At 35.6% G+C, this 17,815-nt stretch overlaps 1 protein-coding gene across 1 annotated transcript in view; it reads left to right on the forward strand.

Annotated features, from left to right (window-relative positions):
• The first annotated feature begins 1,448 nt into the window (after positions 1-1,448).
• Positions 1,449-17,815, forward strand: part of LOC106879644 (centriole and centriolar satellite protein OFD1) — an 85,800-nt gene continuing 69,433 nt past the window's right edge. Inside the window, exons 1-5 of the mRNA XM_089365464.1 lie at positions 1,449-1,734; positions 5,724-5,927; positions 9,524-9,592; positions 13,811-13,841; positions 16,609-16,716. Of these exons, the coding sequence (XP_089221590.1) occupies positions 1,645-1,734; positions 5,724-5,927; positions 9,524-9,592; positions 13,811-13,841; positions 16,609-16,716 (502 nt within the window). The 5' untranslated portion in view covers positions 1,449-1,644. The remainder of the gene's footprint in view (positions 1,735-5,723; positions 5,928-9,523; positions 9,593-13,810; positions 13,842-16,608; positions 16,717-17,815) is intronic.

Below are 17,815 nucleotides of genomic sequence, written 5' to 3' on the forward strand. Positions count from 1 at the left end.
CAGAAGATCTGGTATCGTCACATTGGAAATGATCTTTATATCGTTTATTGTTGCTTTTAATTTTATACAATTAAAACAATTTTGTTGTCATGTCAGCTGACATTCTTACAGAAATAGAAGAGGAAACTAAATACTGAAACCTATTTCCTTACAAAGTAATGAGCGAGTATGAGCGCGAATTGTACACGAATAAATATATGAATATCGGTGAACGTAAGGCGGCGAGCTAGCAGAATCGTTAGTACGCTGGGCGAAATGCTTAGCGGTATTTCGCCTGCCGCTACGTTCTGAGTTCAAATTCCGCCGAGGTCGTCTTTGCTTTTCATCCTTTCGGGGTCGATAAATTAAGTACCAGTTGCGTACTGGTATCAGAAATTAAGTACCAGTTACGCATTGGGGTCGTTTGTCTGTCCCCTCTGTGTGTAGCCCCTTGTGGGCAGTAAAGAAATAAGAAACGTAAGCGAAATGCTTAGCAGTAATTCGTCTGTCTTTATGTTATGAGTTCAAATGTCGCCGAGGTCGTCTTTGCCTTTCATCCTTTCGGGGTCGATAAATTAAATACCAGTTGCGTACTGAGATCAATCTAATCGACTGGCCCCTCTCCCACCAAAATTTCGGGCCTTGTGCCTAGAGTAAAGAAAAAAATATCAGTAAACATGTCTATTTGAATGCGTGCGCGCGGTTATATCTGAGTTTGAAAAGGTGTTCTCTGTTTTTGTTTTTTTTCCCTGTGTGTAAATTAGAAAGAAGAAAATAAAAACTATTTGTTGTCGCTACTTTTTGTTAGTGGATTGGCCGTCACACAAAATTCTTTGCAGCTTTCCTTTTGGCGCTTTCCGTTCAGGGTTCAAATCCCGCTGAAGTCAATTTTAAAGGTTTATAAACATGAGGTATTATCGTATTTTAACGTGTATAAGGAACCCATTTTTGTCAAAAATTAGGTTAAAAAAATATGGGAGTTTCTTATACATGGATAGTATTATAATCCCTTACAAAATCTTTTTTCCAAATTTTAAGCCCCTAAAATTAGGGGGTTCCTTATACACGTTAAAATATAGTAATTTATATAACCGACTCACCCCTCCCCGTCAAAATCGTTAACTTTGCCTTTGATTCTTAATAAAATAAATGAAATAAGTACCAATTAAGCACTGGAATTGATGCAATAAACTTTGTCCCTTCCCCACAAATTTCAAGTCTCGTGCTTATATTTCAAGAGATTATTTAGTTTGGCGGTAAAAATTTCGTAATATTGGATATATTGGATATATGAACTTTTAAAAAAAGTATAAAACAGAATTTAAAATCTATATTGGATTCATTAAAAAAACTTTGATAAACTATTTCATTTAATTATAGTTTATTATTTTAATTATGATTTAATGCGAGCTAGTATTAATTTCATTTCTCTGAATTACGAAAGTAAGGTGGTAGGATGTTTTTCAGTTGCCATGACATCACGTCTGCATTTAAAATATGGAACTTGTTTTGAATTCCAGTGTTTTAATTGCTTAATTAAAGATGATTTTTTCTCATTCTCATTTTTTTTCTATGAAAGTGGACCAAACGGAGGATTGCGAATTACGGTCTTAGAAATATAAGAATACAATCTACAGAGCTGATTAAGACTACCTCTTTTTTAAAATGATGAATGAAGATTATTTATCGGCCGACCAGTTTCGCGAGAAACTTTATTACTTGTTTAAGAAAAAAGGAGTTATTGATTATTTAAAGGTAGAACAAAAAAGTTTTCTTTAACTTTAGAGAAATAACCTTCGTACAAAATAATAAGTAGAAATGGAGAAAAAATTAAGAAGTTAATTCTAAGACGTAGTTTTGTTTTGTTTATTTTGTTTTGAAACTACAAGAACTGCAATATTTGTGGCTTTTCCTTTGATTGTTAGCGTTAAGCTGTATTCGGAGGTTAAAACCTCTCACCTTATTTTATACAGTAAATCCACCTTTATTAAAACTTATTACCCTCAGATTTTTCAGTCATTTCGCATCAATAGGGATGTCTTTAAGACGATGCCTTACATACACACCCCATTTTATTTAGTTATCTTCAACCGACTTTGAGTAAGTAAGTACTTTAGTAATATTTAGTAAGACGTTCAGAAAACAGCATTCCTGTAGTTGTCTCATTAGAAATACGGCATCTATGTTTCCACACACTCGCTCAGTTCCAAACTGCATGTTATGTAATAGTGCTCGATTTCTTATTTACTAATTCAATTATTTCTTACGTTAGTCCAAAAGCTTTTTCCCATCAGTAGTCTCTTTTTCTTTCCTTCGAAACAGTTAACAATGATACTACAACGTTTGTTATTGAGAATAACACCTTCCTGTCCTATATAGATAAATACTATCAAACGAAGGCGGCCCTATATTGTCGCTGACTCTCTAGAAATTAACAACTAGATTTCTCACAAACCACACCTTTCTGTTTCAAAATAGCAAGATGAGATAGTCGTGGTGGAATCGTTTGATCCACAGATCACTACGTCCACCACTATCATTTAACCCTTTTGGTCAAATCCTATTCTGTTATATTGTTCCTCCAGTATTTAGCTGCTAGCGGTTAGTATAGGTTATTCCTTAGGAACATCTAACTTTCAAATCATTCCCGTTTTTCAAATGCTTTCTTAAGGTATCATCTTGCAATAGGATAACATGATTTATCATATAGAAGGACTATATGTTCTTTTTCAAAGGACGGAGGTAAAGAATACGCAGACCACCCGTTTTTGGCGTAACAAAAGCCTTAACCTTAAAACTAACCCTAAATCCTAATCCTAAAACTAACCCTAAACAATAACCCTAAACACTGGCTGTGCGTATTCATTACCTTCGCTAAAAAAAACAAAAATTATGTGTGTTTGTAATTTTTGCAATTTTGTAAAGTTTTCAGGCTTAAATATGTAGTAATGCAAAAAAAAAAGAAGAAAAAAATCAACCATTGCTTGTTTGATATTCAGCAACAGTACTTTGGAGTAAAGATTTTTGCCAACATAACATGGCAGTCCTGGTTTAGGACAAACGTTGCTGTAATTTAGCCCCAGGAGACATCGTCTGCAGCTGGCTATACGACACAATCTGTGTCTTTATATTTTCGAAAATATAAGCACACAGATCGTGTCGTATTGCCAGCTGGAGATGATGTCTCCTGGGGCTAAATTACAGCAACATTCGTCCTAAACCAGGACTGCTATGTTATGTTGGAAAACAATCTTTACTACAAGACTTTTTAAGTTAAGAAAGTTCCCAGTGTTTGTGAATATGTGGTTGAGTTGCTATGTTCATTGAACTGTCGTTGCATACACCCAAGCGTGTGCATCTATTCACATTAAAATCTCACAAGAATTTCTGGAATGTTTTACAAATCTTCACTGTGCCATTTATATATTGGATTTGGAGAATTCATGTCAGCTTTATATGCATATACATACATCCGTACATATAGACACTCTCACATGATTTAAATGCAAGCTACTGTTAGTGTTATGCCTCTGAAAATATGTTGGTCAAACAAGCTTGTATAGTATGCTGTGTATTTCAAGGCAATTGTTCAGATTTTGCACATTATACAAGCTTGTCTGACCATCATATTTTCAGTGGCATGAAACTAATAATAGCTCACAATTAAATTGTATGTATATTAAATGATACATATCTTTCATATGATGAAGTACTTTTGTTTGTCGGCTGTACCGATTACAGAACAGTACTTTCTGTCTCTCTCTCTATATGTATATATATATGTGTTTGTGTGTGTGTGTATATATATATATATATATATATTATACATATACATATTATATATGGTCACGGTGGTGCTCCAGCATGACCACAGCTACTTGGCTGAAACCCATAAATAAATAAATAAATAAATAAAATATAATATATATATATATTATATATAAAATCAAAATAAGCAACAAGGATATCTAAAGTTAATGCAGTACGATCGTTTCATGCGACTCCATTTATTTAAGCAATGTAAACATTACATCAAATAAAAAATGTAGAGCAATCTTCAGCTGCACAAAGACATAGAAATTTAATATATATATATATTACAAAAATAAGAGGAATGACCAGCAAAAGTGGACTCCTATATGCTAGAAATAGATGCCGAATCATCTAATCATGAAAAATATGTTCTCAGTAGAAATTTAGCGACACAACAGACTGTAAAAGAGCAAGACAAATGAAAAAATACTAAATAAAAAAAAACGATTAACCTACGTACCATGGTTTCACCTGTTAAAATTTACATAAGTAAATATCTGCAGGATCATCAGTGTAGTCTGTTGATTTATAAAATATAATTTCCAGAACTAGACACAAGACATCCACCCGAAAGGGAGCACGTGCAGAGTTCTACAAATTACATTCAGCGTATCCTTTCAAATGTCTTCATTCTGGCGTGCTGAGTCCGGAAATAACTCTGCAGTTAATAAATTTTTGCAGCTAATTTACCGGTTTGAGAACATCAATTAAAACCAGTGGTCTAGCATATTAAAAAAAATCCAAAGATTAAAATTATATTACAGCGCGCCAGATTGAAGACATTTGAAAGGATACACGGAATGTAATTTGTAGAACTCTGCACGTGCTCCCTTTCGGGTGGATGTCTTGTGTCTAGTTCTGGAAATTATATTTTATAAATCGACAGACTACGCTGATGATCCTGCAGATATTTACTTATGTAAATTTTAACAGGTGAAACCATGGTACGTAGGTTAATCGTTTTTTTTTTTTATTTAGTATTTTTTCTTTTCTCTTGCCCTTTTACAGTCTGTTGTGTTGCTAAATTTCTACTGAGAACATATTTTTCGTGGTTAGATGATTTGGCATCTATTTCTAGCATATAGGAGTCCACTTTTGCTGGTCGTTCCTCTTATTTTTGAATGTAATATAATTTTAATCTTCGGATTTTTTTATTATGCTAGACCACTGGTTTTAATTGATTAATATCAATTTCTACCCTCATTAATAAATTTTATATATATATATATATATATATATATATATAATATATATTTTATATATACATATATTTTATATATATATTTTATATATACATATATTTTATATATATATATATATATATATATATATATAATATATATTTTATATATACATATATTTTATATATATATATATATATATATATATATATATATATAAAAATCAAAATAAGCAACACGGATTTCAAAGATGATTGCAGTACGCACGTTTCATGCTACTCCATTTATTTAAGTAATGCGAGCATTACATTAAATGCAATATGTAGAGCAAGCCTGATAGACTTGGCTATGTCAAGATGGATTTTTATGTATTCTTCCTCCCACCTGGATTTGAAATGTTGCCACAATTATAATATGTCTATTCTACTGTGATTTTCTGCATTTTCCTGCAGCTGAAGATTGCTCTCCATATTGCATTTAATGTAATGCTCGCATTACTTAAATAAATGGAGTAGCATGAAACGTGCGTACTGCAATCATCTTTGAAATCCGTGTTGCTTATTTTGATTTTTTGATCACCTAGTTTTTTGGAATGGTTTTTGTATAATACCATTCCATACTATATTCTGGTGCCTAAACATAAGTACCATATTCAATCTTGAATCTAAATCTAAACCTTATATATATATATATATATATATATCCAAATACACACTGATGTAGATGCATAATTTTTTTTTTCATCTTTAGACACAGATGCGACATCTTCTTGTGGAAGAACTTCAAAAATGTGTTCCAGGTAACATCTTAGAGAAACCTATTTCCTCTGCTGATGGATCTCAATCAATTCTATTAAGAGCCAGTAACAGTCTTGTAGCAGACCATCTTCAGAAATGCCAGTATGAATATAGCTTGAGTGTATTTATGCCAGAAAGTGGAATAGCACAAGATAAAGTAAGTTGGATTGCTGGGTTGCAAGTTTGTTTCATTTATTTAGGCCAATGAACAGAAGAGAAGCATGCTTGTAAATATTTAAAATTTTTCCTGAGTATGATATAAATAGAATGGGTGTTGCTTGCAATTGTTGCTTAGCTTCAAATTTTGTAGATTTAACTACAGACCAGATAATGTGAGCAAGAAAGCTAATACTATACGTATTCTGAAGAACTTGAAGCCTGATGGCAAAAGATGTTGGTGTACATTAGAGAAATTAACTGCTGTGTGGTATAGATGTAGAAAATTCAGAGAAGCAGAGTGCATTGTGTGTAGAAGAGAAAAAGAAAAATACAACAAACCTGTTCATTATCATCATCATCATCATCAATCAACATCCGTTTTCCATGTTGGCATGAGTTGGATGGCTTGACAGGCACTGGTAGGGCCCAGGGTCGCATCAGGTTCCGTAGTCTGTTTTGACTTGATTTCTATGGTTGCATGCTGTTCCTAATATCAATCATTCCACAGAGTGTACTGGGTGCTTTTTATGTAGCAGCACCACCAGTGCTTTTCCGAGTGGCATCAGCAGCTACACCAATGCTTTTTACATGACACCTGGATTTTAGGATCTCCATTTTTATAGTGGGTCATCCCATAAATAATGCGTTTTTTTCAATTGCATGAAATATAAGTTGGAAGGGGATGCGATAAACTACCTGCATCAACTTGCCTTAAAAGCAGTAATTTTACCTTTGGCTTATTCTTAGTGCAAGTTTTGAAGAGTGCAGTTAGATTTTAACAGTTATTTTTTCAAACCTATAATGGAAGTGACAAAGGAGCATATTCAGCATATTTTGCTTTATGAATTCAATAAAGGCAACAGCACAACGGAAAGTGCGAGGAATATTAATGCAGTGTATGGGGATTGGACAATAAGCCAGTGTCAATGGTGATTCCAGAAATTCCAATCCAAAAACCAGTCTAGAAGACGATCTGTAGAGCTCAGTAAGGACGTCCTACAGACCCTGGTTAAATACAATACCATCGTAACTGTTGAAGAACTAGCAGAGAAGCTTGGATTTGGTCATTCAACCATTCATCAACACCTGTGTGCCATCAGAAAAGTCAGCAAATTGGGTCAATGGGTTCCTCACAAACTTTCTGAGTCTAATCACATGCAGAGAGTGAATGTGTGCTCTTCTTTGCTGTCACATCTCACAAATGAATCATTTTTGACCAAATAGTGTCTGGTGACGAGAAATAGCTTCTCTAAAAAAATCTCAAGTGCTGAAGACAGTGGGTAGGGAAAGGAGAAACACCAGCTCCCCAGGCTTAGGAAGGTCTTCACCTACGTAAGGTGTTCTTATCTGTTTAGTGGGATATGAAAGGTTTAGTCCACTTTGAACTTTTAAACCCAAACCAAATGGTAACAAAGCAGATCTACAGTGAACAGCTTGAGCAGTTTAAGTCAGTGCTAGAAGAGAAATGACCAGCTTTGGTTTCCAGACGAAAGGCGTTCTTCCATCAGGATAATGCTTGGTCACATACAGTGAGGATGACTTTCCAAAGTCTGGAACAGTTTGAATGGGAAACGATGCCTCACCCACCATATTCGCCAGATATTGCCCCATCTGATTATCATTTATTCCGCTGTCTTCAAAATCATTTGGACGGAAAAAATATGAATTCTGTAGATGTGGTCAGAACAGTACTGGAGAAGTATTTTACATTACAAACAAGTGAATTTTGGAAGAGGGGCCTTGCAAGTCTACCAGATAGATGGAAGAGCATTGTAGAAAATGAAGAAGAATATTATTTTAGATTAAAAAGTATAAAAAAGAACCACATTATTTATGGGATGACCCAGTATATAGTATTGATGATTGATATATATAATGGTAAGCAACATTTAACATTTAAAATGGACTATCATGAAAGAAAATCAGTATCACTGAGTAGATTACAGTGGAAGCAGATTACATCCATTATTGAGTAGTGAATATCTCTTGAATTATGGACCACCTATTAAGGAAAGAGAAGAGAATCATCATCATCATCATTTAATGTCCATATTCCATGTTGGTATGGGATTAGACAGTTTGACAGGATCCAGTGGGTCTAAAGATTGCATCATGCTCCAATTGTCTGCTTTGGCATGATTTCTGTGGTTGGCTGCCCTTCCCAATACCAACCACTTTACAATGCATATGGCTTTTTTTTGTGCCACCAACATTATTCAGGTCACCACGGAGCTTGCAAGACTAAGAAACTTGTGGCAGTTCATGGGAGTGGTGGGGAGGTAAGGCTAGCTTTATGCTTGGAGACATGGGGATCCAAGTATGATAGCGAAGGTGGGGAACAGGTTCTTGTAGAGGAGCTGCATAATGGCTTATGTTTAGAGGAAAGGGTGAGAGTTCTGAGTAGGAGCTGCAAAAAGATAAATACAAATAGAAGAGGTCAATTAAGAAGACCTCATAATGTCCTGTGACCTCATTGCAATTCAACATTATCTGGTACATACTGTAACAGGTAATACCGAGCAATTTTGTTGTTGTTTATTCTTACAGAATTCACTGGATAAATTTTACTTGGTACCAGCACCAGAATGGTTGTCTGCAGCTAATCTACTCTTTATATCAGTTTGTGTCTGGAGTTACTTCAGTCTTAGGTAGCTTATGAAATCTATATCTCACACTGCACTGTGCTGTTTGTGAGGGGGGGGAGGGGCATACTTTCCATCACCAACCACTTTGCATTTTTTTTCTTATTGAAAACAACTGATCTTATAACATTTTGTTTTAAATACCAACCATTCTGACATTATCTGGTGTACACAGTACTTACAGAAAGACAAATGATCATGCCTGGATCTTCTCAATCAAGGCTGAGTCAGAACTAAGCAACAACAATTGCTAAAAATACCATAAGTTAATGCACTCACCCTGTTAATCATATTTAGTCTAGTGTGAAGAAAAGTGGAAGTTAAAGATCGTCAACTGGAATATTGTGATTTTCATTCTTGTTGCAATCTCTATCAACCTACCAATAAAGTTAGCTATGAGTATATCTAATATCATTTAGGCATATGCATACTTTTTAACTTGAATTTATTTTAACATAATCAGCTTTCTCAGAGCAAATTAAATATATAATCAGATTCTGAAGATATCATCATGATCATCTTCGTAATTTAACATCCTCTTTTCCAGTCTGGTATGGATCAGATGGTTTGACAAGAACAGATGAGCCAGAGGCTTGATCAGTGTTTGCTTTGGCATGGTTTTTACTGGTGAATGCCAACCATTTAACAGAGTGTGCTGGCTGTGTTTTACATGGCTTCGTAATGATGGAAGGATTTATAACATATATAGAAGCAAGCACCTAGCACACTCCGTAAAGTGGTTGGTGTTAGGAAGGGCATCCAGCCACAGAAACCATGCTACAACAGACAATTAGAGCCTGGTCAGCTCCCCAGCTGGCCAGCTCCTGTCAAACTGTCCAACCCATGCCAGCATGGAAAATGGACATTAAATGATGATGAAACAGTTATGTTTTCTTTATTTATTGTGGAAATGTACTTTTAATTATGTTTTTTTTTTTATGCCTTGTTGCAGATGTTATCAAACCAGGAACTCCTGCGGTTGCTCCACATAAATCCACATTCAGATCTTTACAAAATATTAGTAAGTGATCGTTAAAAGCAGCATTAATTTCATTGAATGTATTTGCAAGATATTCTATGTAGATTTTAAAAGCTTCAATTTTTTAAATAAAAATAAACGACCTTTTTCAACAAAATCAGAAGAAAATAATAGCTAAAAGGGTCGGGCTTGATTGTGTTAACCCATTTGATACCATACCACCCACCTGTGACTTCCCTGATTCTAAGATACAAACTTCCTTGATTTAACATGATCTAAATTAAAATCTTCCATCAAAATTTCATGTTAATTTATGTTCCAAACTCTTAATTAATAATGACGAAGTTACTCTAGTAATTTTGTTGTGTTTTAGGAAGGTCATTATGTCAATTATAAACACATGCACTGGTTCTATTTCACTTCTTCATTCTTGTTCCTTAATTGGTTAACTAACCAATTAACTAATTGGTTATTTGATTAATTGTTCAGTCAATCAATCAGCTAGGTTTGTTTCAAAGTCCTTTCATTACCATTCATGACTCCATCTATGACATGCCCCGGTTAAATGGTTACGAAACAAAACCAGTGCATGTTTATTATTGGCATAACGATCCACCTAAGATACAATAAAATGTTTTCTGACACATCAGTTCACATCAAGAATCTTGCAGACAAAATACTGAAATTAATTATTTTATTAAATTCTTCGTTATATTTCAGTATATTTCAAGAGAAATGGCAATGAAAGGGTTAATTCTTCACTAAGAGTAAATATTCATTTCAATCAAATAATTAATGTATGTAAAGCATAACTGAAACAATATTAACCCTTTAACATTCAGATTACTCTGTGAAATGTAATGCTTATTCTGTGAAATGTAATGCTTATTTATTCACATTGTTTTGAATTAATCATGCATTATCATGTAGCTTTGAGATTTCAATGTGGTGATTCTTTAGTTTTAGAATTACATTATAAGGTAGGTGAAGGAAGCTAAACTGGTTGCTTTGAACAGAAGACAGGCAGGATATTTGGGCCAGTTTAAATTCTGAAGGATTAATACATAGTGCTTAAATAATTAAGTTACATGATGGACTTCAACCAGATAAGCTGCTTACCAACACCACATGGTCATTGGTTACATTTAGCAGACTCCAACTCTGTTGCAAGCATTTGTACGTGAGTTCTGGTCTGAGAGATTGCTGTGATATCTTGATGCACGGCTGCTTCTTGCTACAAGCAGAGCAAGACTGGGTGAGGAAGAAGAAGATGAGTCAGTCTCTCCAGGCAAAAACGTAAAGCACCACAAAATCTCCTCTTGTTTACCATCATCATTTCAATGCCTGTTTTTCCATGCTTGCATGGGTTGGACAGAGTTTTTATTGAAGCAGATTTTCTACAGATGGATGCCCTTCCTGTTGCCAACCCTTGCTTGTTTCCAAGCACAAGGTAATATTTCCCTATGGCCAGACATGTTCTCACAGAAGATTGGAAACAAATGACATTGCTTATATGACAGTGACAAGCATTTTATGACTATCATACAATGTCAGGACAAGGAGACACACACACACACAAGGTGCATTCCAGAAGTTTTGAAACTTTTTCAGGAGCAGCAGTTATAACTATCCTAGATTATCTTATTTTTAGTATATCATTACTTATTTCTTTATTGCCCACAAGGGGCTAAACATAGAGGGGACAAACAAGGACAGACAAAGGGATTAAGCCGATTATATCGACTCTAGTGCGTAACTGGTACTTAATTTATCATCCCCGAAAGGATAAAAGACAAGTCGACCTCGGCGGAATTTGAACTCAGAACATAACAGCAAACGAAATACCGCTAAGCATTTTGCCCAGGGTGCTAACATTTCTGCCAGCTCGCCGCCTTTTTAGTATATCATTACTACACATCTAAATAAGCTAACCTGCCAACTTTTTTTATTCTAAATTGAAGGAGACAGCTGTCACACCACTTTGAACACATGCTAATAAACATTGCTTGTCACAGCTGACTAATTTGCAGAACGCAGCCAGAATGTGGGGACAATTTGAAGGTTTGCTATGGGTTTGCTATGCAATATTGTTTTATGTTAATCTGAACACAGGAACTCCAGACTGCTTATTGATTGAACCGTATGAGCCAAGCATCTGGTTTTCACTGGAACAAGATGTTCAAGGATGGTAGGAGAGAAGGTGAGAGACAATGAGAGGTGTGGAAAGGAGATGGACATCAGATCATCAGAGCTGGTTGAGAAAGTCCTCAAATTTCTGGATGATGATGATGGTAACCAAGTACTTGACAGAGGTGGGCATCAAAACTGTCTCTCACCCTCCCTACCATGTTCCTGTGACTTTGGGTTGTCCCCCAAAATGAAGGAAACCCTCAAGGACATTTGGCTTGAAGACACTGAGGAGATGAAAGAGGTTGTGACAAGGGTCCTGGACACCTTCATTTTGGAGCACTTTGATGGGGCCTTCACCAAGTGGCTGAAGCACTAAAGCAAGTGCATTGGAGTGAGAGGATCATCCTAATTTGAAGGAGATTAGAGTTTTGGATTTCTTTCGAATTAATAAATGTCTCTCCTGGAGAAGCCTTGAAGCTTCCAGATTGCACCTTGTATATATATATATATATATACTCTCTTTTACTCTTTTACTTGTTTCAGTCATTTGACTGCGGCCATGCTGGAGCACCGCCTTTAGTCGAGCAAATCGACCCCAGGACTTATTCTTTGGAAGCCTAGTACTTATTTTATCGGTCTCTTTTGCCAAACCGCTAAGTTATGGGATGTAAACACACCCAATATCGGTTGTCAAGCAATGGTGGAGGGACAAACACAAACACACAAATGCATACATACATACAATGGGCTTCTTTCAGTTTCCATCCACCAAATCTACTTACAAGGCTTTGGTCAGTCTGAGTCTCTAGTAGTAGAAGACACTTGCCCAAAGTGCCACGCAGTGGGACTGAACCCAGAAACATGTGGTTGGGAAGCAAGCTTCTTACCATACAGCCACTTATACATATATATATATATATATATATATATATATATATATATGTATCATCATTTTACATTCTTTTTTAACATGCTTATGAGTTGGACAGTTTGACAAGAACAGACAAGCTAGAGGGCTCTGCCACGTTCTGTATGCTTTGACATGGCTTCTACAACTGGATGCCCTTCCTAGCACCAACAACTTAACAGAGTGTACCAAGTGCTTTTTACATGGCTCCAGCACTGGTGAAGTAACCATACGTATATATATACAGTGGGAGGGGTGCAAAAGTAGACATCCACCAAATCTACTTACAAGGCTTTGGTCAGTCTGAGTCTCTAGTAGTAGAAGACACTTGCCCAAAGTGCCACGCAGTGGGACTGAACCCAGAAACATGTGGTTGGGAAGCAAGCTTCTTACCATACAGCCACTTATACATATATATATATATATATATATATATATATATATATGTATCATCATTTTACATTCTTTTTTAACATGCTTATGAGTTGGACAGTTTGACAAGAACAGACAAGCTAGAGGGCTCTGCCACGTTCTGTATGCTTTGACATGGCTTCTACAACTGGATGCCCTTCCTAGCACCAACAACTTAACAGAGTGTACCAAGTGCTTTTTACATGGCTCCAGCACTGGTGAAGTAACCATACGTATATATATACAGTGGGAGGGGTGCAAAAGTAGACATACAGTAAGTATCACACCAGTGTTATAATAATTCGTTAAAATTATTAGCACATTAAATTAGTTAGCCTCATTTTTGATATTTTCAGTGTTGTTAATCATAATGATACATTCATCATAGCTATAATAATACTTTTAGCGTAACTTTTAATTCTTTTGATAAAAATAAATGAGTATTGTATGTGTTTTCTTTTTCTATAACTGCATACCTACTTTTGCACCGCCTTATATTTATATATATGTGTGTGTGTGTGTGTGTGTGTGTCTTGTGTTTATGTTTATCACACAACAAACACACACACACACACACACACACACATGCTTGACAGCCAGGGTTGGTATGTTTACATTCTTGTAACTTAGTGCTTCAGCAAAAGAGGCCAATAGTAGAATAAATACCAGACTTTAAAAAAAGGAAGCATAAGTACTGGAGTCGATTTGCTTGACCACTGTCCAATGACCGAAACAAATAAAATATAAAAATAACCATTAAAATTGTAATTTTGCTTTCAAATCTTTTTTTGTTTTTTGTTTTCTTTTTTAAGCTATCAAATACGGAAAATGATTCAAAAAACGGTAATACCAATTTTAATAATTTATTAATTATTTAATTTTTTTTTTAATTGCATACACACATCTAATGAACTCTGCATTTCAATTAAACACATTCTTTATAATCAGGAAAGGAAATGACCAAATCATTTTTTCAAAATTTGACTAAAGTAAAATGTATTTAAGCTAAAATTTAAACCCAGAAATAAATAATTTGTCCTTGCAATTTGAAGAACATTATTAACTTGTTTGATTCTAACTCACTTAAGACCATTTCTTGTTCTGTGATATAAAGGTCCCCATTTTAGAAATTTTCACCCCCCTCATCATCATTGCCCTGACTGCCATCATCATCGTTTTAATGTCCATTTTTCCCAAGCTTGCATGGGTCAGATAGAATTCATTGAAGCAAATTTTCTGTGGCTGGATGCCTTTACTGTTGCCAATCCTCACCTGTTTCCAAATGAGGTAATATCTCTTCATGGTGCGACATGTCATCACAGAACATTATAGACAGGGAACACCACTTGTATTACATTGACATTCCTTTTCAACTATCGTGTGATGTCAAACCAAAGAGGCACAAACGCATGCACACACATATAGATATGTAATGAGATTCTTTCTATTTCTGTCTACGAAATCCACTCACAATTATAGAGCTATAGTAGAAGATACTTGAAACAATACTAACTGATTGAATTTGAAACCACATGGTCCAGAAGCAAACTTCTTAACCACACAATCATGCCTTTCCTCATAAAACCCAAATTAACTTAACAATTATGTTGTGTTCCAAGCACTCTTTAGATAATTGTTTCTTATATTGGCACAGAGCCTGATATCTGAGAGAGGATGAAATCAACTAAATTGAATCCAGCGTTGGGTCTCACAGAGGCAAAGTAGCTGAATTCCTTTTGAGCATTGGGCCTCACGGAAGCAAAGTGGTTGAGCCTCATGGAGGCAAAGTGGCTGAGACCCTTTTGAGCATTGGGCCCCACAGAGGCAAAATGGCTGAGTTCGTTTTGAGCATTGGGCCTCACAGAAGCAAAGTGGTTGAGCCTCATGGAGGCAAAGTGACTGAGTCCCTTTTGAGTGTTGGGCTCCACAGAGACAAAGTGGCTGAGTCCCTTTCAAATGTTGAGTTCCATGGAGGCAAAGTGGTTGAGTCTTTTTCAAGTGTTAGGCCTCTCAGAGTTAATGACTGAGATCTTTGACATTATGTCGTGCTTGAGAAAAAGACCCATCAAGCCAAGTGAAATTGTAGTTGTGGCAGATACCGGTGTCATGCAAATGACACCCATGCTGGTGGCACGTAAAAGCACCCATTACACTCTCGGAGTAGTTGGCATTAGGAATAGCATCCAACCATAAAAAGCCATACCAAATCAGACTGGAGTCTAGTGCAGCCTTCCAGCTTACCAGCCCTGGTCAAACTGTCTAACCCATGCCAGCATGGACAACAGACGTTAAATGATGATGATGATGATTTGATTTTATTGACCTCAGGGGGATGAAAGACAAAGTTCACCACATGAAGATTTAAATTCAGGACAAAGAAGTGAAAGAAATACCACCAGGCATCTTGTCCTACACTCTAAAGATTCTATGCATCCATCATTCTAATTAATGAAAAATATCAGATGTTTTACAAAATCCTTCCAAATTCTCAATGATTTTCATGATTAATTGAAACTTAGAACTGTGTTTTTCATTAGGAAACATGGTCATGAAAGAGTTCAGGAAAGGCAATGGAATGATCATGTTATAGGGTTAAAAGTTGGAGAGAAGGTCATGGTGGGGTTGGTGACAGATTGTTCTTTGGTATATACAGAATGAAATAGTTTCAAGCAGACACAGGCAAGATCAAGGAATATTTGTTAATGAGTAGTTTGTTCAAATCTAACGAATGATGAGATCACATGTAAGCATAACGTAAGAACAACGTCTTTCCTACAAATACTGCTGACTTAATCACACCTTGATTTCATGGAAGCATGGTATTAAAATAATGCTGCTGCTGATGATGATAATGATCTGAGTTTTTCCATGCTAGCATGGGTTGGACAGTTTGACAGGAGCTGAAGGGCTGTTCAGGCTCCATGTCTGTTTTGGCAGGGTTTCTACAGCTGGATGCCCTTCTTAATGCTAACCACTTTAAAGAGTGTACTGGGTGCTTTCTATGCAGTACCGGCACAGATGTATTTATGTGGCAGCGGTATGGATGTCTTTTATGTGGCACCAGCGCCTACAAGCTTGCAAGATTAGGAATACTCAGCCTAAGAGGGATGCAGGGAACATGTTTGTATGCAAGAACAAGCATGTTTTTACTTAGCTTGACATGTCTTCTCAAGCACACCAGACTACCAGGGATCTCGGCCCCCTGTCATCCCCTCTGAGTCCCAGTGTCTATAGATATTTCTAATTAATTATATATAGGCATACCTCAGTTTAATTGGTTCCAAAACATGCAAAAAATGACATAACACAAAAATACATTTTTAAAACTTTATTATCTTATATCTGTTTTAAAAAATGGCTTGTTTCATATTTTCACATGTATTTCATTTGATTTTCCACTTCGTTATTAATCTTTAGGTGTTTTTACTTTTAATTCTTATGCTTTTAAATGTTGACTTAGACCTGTGTAAAGAAAGATAAATCAACTGAATTTGAGGTTTATTTTTCTCCATTACTTTCTTTAAAAAGAAAAAATTACGCAAAGTCTAAATAAGCATAACATGAAATGATGTTGAGGTATGTTTCTATACACATATATTTTTAATTGCAGGATTTCTTTTGGAATTACTGAGTGTGATAACATCGGTTTTCCAACAAGTATCAAATGATGTTGGAATACAAACAGAATTTTCTACACAGTACCCCACCTCATCTTTAGGTAAATTTAAACAGATTTTGGCAATTTCTTTTTCTTTTGAAAAACTTAATTATAAAGTTTTAATATATATATATATATATATATATATATATATATATATATATATATATATATATATATATATATATATATATATATAGGTGTAGGAGTGGCTGTGTGGTAAGTAGCTTGCTTACCAACCACATGGTTCCGAGTTCATTCCCACTGCGTGGCACCTTGGGCAAGTGTTTTTTACTTGTTAGTGGATTTGGTAGACAGAAACTGAAAGAAGCCTGTCGTATATATATATATATATATATATATATATGTGTGTGTGTGTGTGTGCATATGTTTGTGTGTCTGTGTTTGTCCCCCACTACATTGCTTGACAACCGATGGTGGTGTGCTTACGTCCCTGTAACTTAGCAGTTTGGCAAAAGAGACCGATAGAATAAGTACTAGGCTTCCAAAGAATAAGTCCTGGGGTTGATTTTCTCGACAAAAGACGGTGCTCCAGCATGGCCACAGTCAAATAACTGAAACAAGTAAAAGAGTAAAGAGTATATATCTGCATATTACTTTTCTTTCATTCTCATTGCTATCCTCATCATTGTCATCATCATCATCATCATCATCGTCATCATCATCATCATCATCACCTTTTTCATCACTATCCTTTAATGAAGTATGGTCTCAAGCAGCATTCTGAAAATTGAGATTTCTTTTTCTTCACAAGAAATCAAGGAGACACATATACACATCACAAGGCCTTGGTGGGCCCAAACCTAAAGTAAAAGCCATTTGCTCAAGGTACTGCACAGTGGTGCTGAACTTGAAACTATGTAGAAATTAATACTCTCTTAAGTGGCAGTGGGACAAACACAGATATAAAGACACACAAACACACATATATATATATTACACGACAGGCTTCCTCACAGTTTCCATCACTCACAATGCTTCCTCCCCTCTCAAAAATTCCTTGTCTTGCAAGTTAATTGGTGATTCCTGCCGGTGCTGGTGCCATGTAAAAAGCATCCAGCTTCTCACACCTGTCCTACAATGCCATTTCTAAAACAAAGCAATCACCACATTGAAATCTCAAAGCTATGAGATTATG

This window comes from Octopus bimaculoides, chromosome Z (assembly GCF_046866305.1).
Source record: "Octopus bimaculoides isolate indiv1 chromosome Z, ASM4686630v1, whole genome shotgun sequence".
NCBI classification, from domain to species: domain Eukaryota; kingdom Metazoa; phylum Mollusca; class Cephalopoda; order Octopoda; family Octopodidae; genus Octopus; species Octopus bimaculoides.